This window comes from Ostrea edulis, chromosome 3 (assembly GCF_947568905.1).
Source record: "Ostrea edulis chromosome 3, xbOstEdul1.1, whole genome shotgun sequence".
NCBI classification, from domain to species: Eukaryota; Metazoa; Mollusca; class Bivalvia; order Ostreida; family Ostreidae; genus Ostrea; species Ostrea edulis.
Window position 1 is genome coordinate 43,427,375 of NC_079166.1, and position 8,989 is coordinate 43,436,363.

At 35.6% G+C, this 8,989-nt stretch overlaps 1 protein-coding gene across 1 annotated transcript; it reads right to left on the reverse strand.

Annotated features, from left to right (window-relative positions):
• Nucleotide 1: 1 nt before the first annotated feature.
• LOC125674704 (protein MIX23-like) lies at nucleotides 2-8,987 on the reverse strand. Its single transcript, XM_048911950.2, has 5 exons — nucleotides 8,850-8,987; nucleotides 4,782-4,901; nucleotides 2,935-3,081; nucleotides 787-846; nucleotides 2-308 (listed from the first exon to the last, which is right to left on the reverse strand). Exons 1-5 carry the CDS (start codon nucleotides 8,919-8,921, stop codon nucleotides 252-254), a joined length of 456 nt encoding a protein of 151 aa, XP_048767907.1. The 5' UTR covers nucleotides 8,922-8,987; the 3' UTR covers nucleotides 2-251.
• Between the last annotated feature and the right edge of the window lie 2 nt (nucleotides 8,988-8,989).

The following is an 8,989-nucleotide window of genomic DNA, read 5'->3' on the forward strand; positions in this document are numbered from 1 at the left end:
GTTTAGTAGGAATAGAACAATCTTTTAATATTTCAAAAGGCAATCATTCACACAAACATGTTGCTTCTATAAAAATTCACACTGAATATAAAATATTGTTCATATTTCATGTTTATTATATCTATAGTTGTCATTGCTTTTAAGACGACATCCAGACAAATTTATCTCCCTTGTACGCATGGCCCCTGAATCACATTCATTGTTTTAATTGTCTACATTGATGAATTGTGCAATTAATATCTTATATATTGTCAGACTGGTGGTGATGTGGGAGGTTTAAAGTATCGTCTGCATCGTTCATGGAAAGCCTACAAAAAAAACAAGAATGTTGTTCTAGTAAAATTTTGTGCAGGAGGATGAAAATTATGGGTGTAAAATTTGAATTGGATTTCTCAAAAAATTCTCAAAATTAAGTTTGAGTTGTTGTTTTTTTTATTTTAGCACTCAAAATTTGAGTAAAATCTCAGACTTAAGTCCAAGTTTCAACTAAAGTTTTTTTTTTTTTTTTTGAGAACTCCAGGCCAAAGGATTGACATTCATAGTGTAAAATTCATATAAATACAGTGCTCAATTCAGAGCTTCCCATTTCTCTTTAAGGTTTTAAATAAAATCACTGAAAATTATTTGTAGCCATTAATGCTGATTATAATGGTTTCAAACATTGTTTTAATAGCTCTGCTAACATGTCGCTGGTAAAACTCATTTGTAGCAATTACATCAGCATTAACAGCTGCAAATAACAAACGAGAAGATAGCGATACCCTGATTTATGGAGATTCATCTTACCTTTAAACTTGTGTCCTTGACTATTTCTTCCACTGATAATTCTTGCTGCATTAACCTTAACTGAAAACAGAATGTATAAAAGCCTGTAATAGCCTGTTCATGTACATATATTTCCTTTAACAACATTTCAAGAGTTTAATGACGAAGAATAGCAAGATCTTGTATCCTTGCTCTTGAATAATGGAGGATCTAGATGATATCTCATAAAATCTAATTCACACATTGGTAAATCGTGCATGTCCTAAATCCCTTCATTCAGTGTGTCGAGTAAATACTCGATAAAAACATTTGATTTGTATTGAAGATTCGTCATCCATTATTTGACCCCAAACCCAAAATTCAACAAGATTGCTACACGTAGCCATGTCCCCCACCGCTGCAAAAAAAGTTGAAGCACAAAAGTCCCATAACTCCTGTAAAATTTGTCGAATCAAAATGGCAGCGCAATATGATCAACTACATAAGGTGATTAACAATCCTAAAAAATTTGAATGAAATCCGGTGAGTGGTTTCGGAGGAGTTGTGCCTACAAAGTGTTTCTATAGTGTAAAATATACAAATTCAACAAAGTTTCATAACTCCTGTAAAAATTGTCGAATCAAAATGACGGCGCAATATGATAAACTACATATGGTGACTAACAATCCTACAAAATTTGAATGAAATCCGGTAAGCGGTTTCGGAGGAGTTGCGTCCACAAAGTGTTCCTATAGTGTAGTATGTACAAATTCAACAAAGTCCAATAACTCCTATAAAATTTGTCGAATCAAAATGGTAGCACAATATGATCAACTACACATGGTGACTAACAATCCCACAAAATATGAACAAAATCTGTTGAGCGGTTTCAGAGGAGTTGCGTCCACAAAGTGTTCCTAGAGTGTAGCATGTACAAATTCAACAAAGTTCCATAACTCCTGTCAAAATTGTCGAATCAAAATGGCAGCGAAATATGATCAACTACACCTTGTGACTAACAATCCTACAAATTATGAACAAAATCTGTTGAGCGGTTTCTGAGAAGTTGCGTCTACAATGTGAAGTGGGACGGACGGACGAATGGACGGACACCGGTATTTCTAGGTCCCCTTCCGCGTTGTGGTGGGGGACAAATATATACACAAATTTACTGACAAACCATTCACATGTATGCCAAAGTGCAATATGTCAAATGTCTATAAAATGCCACATATTCTTCATCAGCATTGTGTTACCCAATCAAAAGGTCTTCATCCCTTGTATTTTTTCATGTACTAACATGTTTATTGATTGATTGGTGTTTTCCGTCACACTCAACAATTTTCCAGCTATCTGGTGGTGCCCAGTTTTTATTGGTGGAAGAGAGAACCCAGATACAATGTACCTGGGAAGAGACCACCGACCTTCCGAAAGTAAACTGGGAAACTTTCTCACTTACCGGCGCGAGCAGGATTCGAAGCCGCGCCTACAGAGGTGAGAGGCTGTGTGATTTTGAGCGCGATGCTCTAACCACTCGGCCACGGAGGCCCCTACTAACATGTTTAAAAATAGAACAGTTCTGAAAGTTTAATGCGTTTTGTTATACACCTAAAAAGATTTCTTTTATAAAAGTAATATGATTTAGAAGTAACATTTTTACTGTTAAACCAACTCTCACACTCGTGGTCTATTGACCGGTCAACAGTTTACGAACTAGTCTGCAATAGTCTGCTTTACTTCTATTGGCCTATGTAAATCACATGATCTCAGTCTGCTGCTTTGTTTACGTAATGTCGAGGTTCATTAATTTGACTGATGAAGATAGAGAATTTATTAGATGGAACACAGAACAGAAACACGAAAAATATAATTATTGATTATTAAATAGGATGTTACATAGGTTTTCTTTTAAACTAGTGGATGTGTTGATAAATGCATACAATTTCTCTGTCATATTAAAAGTTCAAAGTCAGCAAAACATCCTAAGAATTGAAAGTGTATAACAAAGCCTATGGCTTCAGGCAACAGACCCGTTCTCAGATCAAACAAAACAGCTGTTGTCCTTGAACCCAGTCAATAACTGTATAATATTCCACTACACAAGCTACATATTATGTACAAATCTCGAATGTCGTAGGATTTCCATCTGTACAAAATCTATAATATGTATAAATTTTCTAGCCACCATACCTTAGTCTGTTCTTTACGCAAAGTCTTGGTCAATTCATAGTCATCCACGTTGTTAGCACGTTCCTGTTGTAGCATCTCCACGTTTTTGGAAAATAAAGCGATGCATGATTTAATGGCGGTCTCCCTTTTCCCATACTCCTTACTTAGCTGGAAAATAGCAGGTTCTAAAAATTTCAAAAGAGCTCAACTATATATACATATATAGATGACACATAATAGGAACATCCATACTTGTTTGTTTGCAAAGGTCACAGGCACCGAATGTGTGGTAATTGTGGTTTAATATATACATAGTTTTTGTTATATAAACTATACATACATGTGGTCACAATTCGGAACCTGTAGGTCAAATAAACTTTTGCAAGGATATTATTTCTTACACAATGAGCTATTTATAATTTATTCTTAAAATTATCATCCATTGAATGACAAGGTATATATCTAACACATTACTAATTAGCCTAAATGTTGAAATTACAGTTATGCCCCTTTGCATTGTACACATATCAATGAAAGGTGAAGATAATGAACAGTGACCAATCCCACAAGCAATATAAAATAGATAATTGGGCAAACACAGATCCCTGGACACACTAGAGGTGGGATCAGGTGCCTAGGAGGAGTAAGCATCCCCTGTCAACCAGTCAAACCCGCCTTGAGCCTTACCGGTATATCTTGATCAGGCAGGGTTTTTTTTTAAGGTCTTGATTTCAAGGGCCTGGGCCTTTCCAATTGGGAAAAATAGCGACATTTGCTTGAAATTGGGAAAAATGTTTCAAACAAAGAAGTACGGAGAAAACTAATCCAGAGTGCATTAAGGAGTAAATGGACTTCTTCTGAATTTCAATTTGGTCAAAGTTTACCTCATTCAAATAAGCAGAGGTCAGAAAATTAGATTTATTTAACAATTTTGATGAAAAAATTGTAATCTTTGGGCCTGTGAAGAAGACTTATGAACAATCAGGCTACTCTGCTTGATTTGTTTTCAGTGTTTTGGAATTTCAAAGCAAAAATTGGGGAAAATACCTGCCTTTTAGCATTGCGAATGGGGCCTTATTTTGGCCCCCTACACACCCCAAAAAAATCCCTGTCAGTTAAATATATATGTATTAAATAATAATAAAATAAAATTAAGGGGTTGCTTTCAGTCACATATGCATGCAGCAGTGTTATAGAAACAAAATATCATTTTTAGTTGGACTGTCTCTGTGTACCTTTCATATGCTCAGATCAAGGAATTCAATTTCAATCAGATTTGTTGGAGTTTTTTCCTTTACATTTTTCTTATGGAAAAGATTTAATAATAACAACAACAAATAAGAAAAAAAAACGAAGAGAAACTGAATATTATTTGACTATATTGTTTAATGTCCTCCTCAAGAATATTTCATTCATGTGGAGACATCACCAATGCCGGTGGACTATGGACGGGGTGACTTGGTGGGGAGCGCATGTGTGGTCATGTCCTCATGCACCTATGAATCATAGTCAAATTAAAACTAGCGTCTTTTTCCTTTAATACAATCTTGAGGACTGTGAGAAGGAGGCAAATCAGTTACAATATAAATGAATTAACTTATCTCAGCTAAATGTCAGATCAAAAGTTTCAAATCAAAAAGTTTAAACTAGTATTTTGCGAGTAACAAAATAAATTTCTATCCTTGGTCCTCGTTTGTGATTCACAATTTTTGGTGTAATTTACTACACAAAAGCATGATTCACTTTACTTTGCACTTGTCTGTAACAAAATCATTGGATTTGTGAGTGGGACACTGATATCTGAGCCCAGTCTTGACTGAGTTCATGCTGACATCTTATCTTGATCGAGTTCATGCCAACATCTATACCTCTTTGTACAAATCCTCACACTTTGTGGTTCTATCAGCTGGAAAGGATATTGAGGGCAGAGAAGCATTCAATGTGTTAATTATTCGGTCATCAACTAGTCTGTGCTTCTTCAATTGCTCCTAAAAAAGAAAATAAGTACATGTAGTAAAAATATAAACAACAAAAACCTTTTACTTGGATTTCTATTTCAAGCTCTTTAATAATTTAAACCAATTTTAAAATATCTAGAACAAATTCTGTTAGTTGCAATTTTACAAAAGCTAAATGGCTTCAATTTAGTGGGCTCAGGAGGAATGCAATTGGGAATCTGAAGCTGTAATTTGTAGGAAAACAATTTTTGGATATGAAAAACACTACATATTGCACATATTACATATCATGGCATATCATTGGTAGGAATCTAAATATTGATCATAAACAATCTGATTAAAATTAGATGTTAGATCCGCTCACATGCATACTCGCTACACAAACTGTAGCAAATATGTGAGTGGATCTAACATCTAATTTTAATTAGATTGATCATAAAGTCACATGAATAAAATATATTTCATATTTCCATTTTTGATTTATCATTTTGCCATGAAGCCCATGATAAAAAGTTCTTTGCTCAAACATGGGAAAAACCCCCCTTTATTTATAATCAATGGGCTGAACAGTCTAAGGTCCCTGTCTGTGGGCTGAACAGTCTGAGGTCCCTGTCTGTGGGCTGAACAGTCTAAGGTCCCTGTCTGTGGTTCCTGTCTGTGGGTTGAACAGTCTGAGGTCCCTGTCTGTGGGCTGAATAGTCTAAGGTCCCTGTCTGTGGGCTGAACAGTCTGAGGTTCCTCTCTGAGGTCCGTGTCTGTGGGTTGAACAGTCCGAGGTCCCTGTCTGTGGGCTGAACAGTCCGAGGTCCCTGTCTGTGGGCTGAACAGTCTGAGGTCCCTGCCTGTGGTCCGTGTCTGTGGGCTGAACAGTCCGAGGTCCCTGTCTGTGGTTCCTGTCTGAGGTCCCTGTCTGTGGGCTGGACAGTCCCGATGTCCCTGTCTGTGGGCTGAACAGTCTGAGGTCCCTGTCTGTGGGCTGAACAGTCTAAGGTTCCTGTCTGTGGGCTGAACAGTCTAAGGTATCTGTCTGTGGGCTGGACAGTCCCGAGGTCCCTGTCTGTGGGCTGGACAGTCCCGAGGTCCCTGTCTGGTTGATACATGTATCATTATCAAAGTCAGGTTACAAACAACATAAAGGACAACAAGTCTAATTCCTTACTTTAATATTCAGAATCTATATTTTATAAAAAAAACTATAATATGTAATAAAGAGATAATTCATTAAAAAGGAAAACAGTAATATGACTAAGAAGATGAACGAGTTCCTGAGTTAATTAAAATAAAAATATACGATATTATATACTTAGTATATTTTTACCAATTCAAATTAGTTGGGTTATTTTGTTTATTTTCAGCTGTATAAATTAAATTGCAAATGGGATGTATTGTTGTTAATAATTCTCTGGTTTGAAAGAAAAAATATCGAAGATACATGTGACATCCCAATGCACTGTTTATGTCGGCTGGTGCTATATTCCCCGCGTTCAATGAATAGGTGGATCATGTAGTTTCCTCATATTCCCACTTTAATAGAGGGCTCAAGGCCCTTCAGACAGGACTCTCCCTATAGGTAACAGTACACATACACATGTTTAAAAGGAAAATGTAGAAAACTAAGGCCAAATAAAAAAATATGTATGGTTCCGGTTACCCAACCGTCCCTAGTTTTTACCCCCGACCCTAAACTTTTTTTGACTATTTCCAAAATCAGTTACCGTATTTTACCGAATATAATGCACATTTTTTGAACATTTTCTTTTATGAGAAGGGGTGCATGATATATACCACTATACATACAGGTTTTTAACCCATTTTCCTTCAGGTGAAGCTTGACTGCAAATTTATTCATCGCCAATATATAGATACCGCTAATATGCCAAGCAGTAAACACTTACTACAGGCCATCTAACATTAGACAGAAAGTGACTTAGAACTATAGAGTGCTTACATAAACAATAGTGCAAATTTCAGGTTGTTTGAATATATACTGAGCGATCATCCTCTTTATTTTCAAAAAAGTTGGATAGATTTAAAAACTTGAAAGGGCTTGGTACTCTGGTTGAAATATCATTTTCTACTTTCATGTTCAAAAACATGATTTTGGCAAATGCACTGATTTTTTCTCTCTACATATCTATTTATTTGAAATATATTTATAAATAAGAATTGTAAAAACTAGCCTAGGGTGATCCCTACCATTCAGAGAGGTATATATCACACCATATATATATATATATATATATATATAAATGGTACATGCAAAGAAGTAAAAGTAAAAGAAAATTGTGTTTCCATCTAAAATCTATCATTAAAAAAATAAAAATAAAATCCCAACCTACCTACCCTATTTTTCAAGGGAGTGTAACCGGAACCACACAAATTATTTTATTTGGCCTAATTAAAAATTAAACCATACGGTACCAGAACTTGAAAATTTTGGTCAAAATGGCATTGATTCGAATGCAAGCACAAGGACATATGTATTTCGTCATTTTTAAATCTTAACTAATACTAAGTTCACGTTGTTCTGAGATGTTACGTAAAATCCGTAAAAGCATATAAGCCATATTTTCTCAATCATATAATCTTTCTTCGATTGTACCAGGTCTCCTATGTTTGTAAATTTGCTAAATACTGACGTTAAATATGACGTTACAATGCGCTTTTTACTTCAATTGTGTTATATTTCCCAAGTTCAATAAATAGGCGGATAAAATGTCGGAAGTCGTGTAACAAGATGTTAGGATGCTTCTAGGGCTGAAACGATATGCCCCCTTCACATTACGATACATATTGCAATACTTATACCACGATTCAATACTTTCAATATGATACAATTTACAGAAGAAACCAATAATAACATTGAAGAAAAATTTAATTACCAAAATTCACATTCATAATTTTAAAAGCAAAATGTTTCCAAACTGCCAAGTGGTAAGATGCATGTTGGCTCTGTAGTTTAAACTGATGAGAAGTGTATTATTATTTTCGTAAGACTGAAAGTAAACAACAGTCTGAACGTTATTTAACGCTATTTTGTCCCCCATGCAGGTAAAAATAATCATTACAGACCGAACCTTATGTATTTTACTGAACCAGTTTGTAATAAACGCATCGAACAGAAAATCGAGGCAATGAATTGAACATTGAATCGAGGGTTTATATTGAACAGTATCGATATTTCGGTGAATCGTTTCAGCCCTAGATGCTTCAGTGACTGTTCTTACAGGTCTGGATAACTTCGGATTATTTTTCTCCTGTTACGAATATAAATATTAATACCAATACTTTTTGCTTTGCCCCCAAACATGGTCATGCTATAAGACATATTATTTGGATGTTGTATCTTGTTTTATTAATGTCCTTCTAGAGAATTTTTCACTCAATTGGAGATGTCACCAATACCGGTGATGGGCTTCAAATCTAGGCCTATGCGTGGCGCTTACAGCCATTGAGCAGTGAGTGTTCTTTAGCATGCCACACCTACTGTGACACGGGACATCCATTTTTAAGGTCACCTCTGAGGAACCTCGACATTTACAACTGATGGAACTGACACCCTGTTTTAACCACAGGTGCTTGGGTCATAATATATGAATACACATCTAACCTTATACATATGTTACATATGTATAAGGTTAGATGTGTATTCATATATTATGACCCAAGCACCTGTGATTTTTAAGTATCCAAATATCTGCTATTTAATTTACCGTACTTAACTGAATTATGATTATCACGTGGGACACGCCAATGACTATCTAATGCTTCGCTCGGCCCAACGGTCACACCGTATATACATATTACAAATCCTTTTTGTTTATGTAATGCTGTAACCTCTCGAGGAAATTCGAGATAAAATGAATACGCCGGAACATGAATACATTAAAATTTGGTAAAAGTGAAAGTGATGGTAAAACCATATACGAGCATATAGTAATGTGCAATGCGGTGTATAACACAACTCGTATTTGATACCTGAAAACCCAAGAAATCGTTACATAAATCGCATGACAGGTCATTTTCATGCTTGCCATTGGCAGCAGCCATCTTGGAAATATAACTTCTCGGGGCGACGAGATTGGAAGGGTGAAAAGAAAAAGAAAATTATTTTTTGT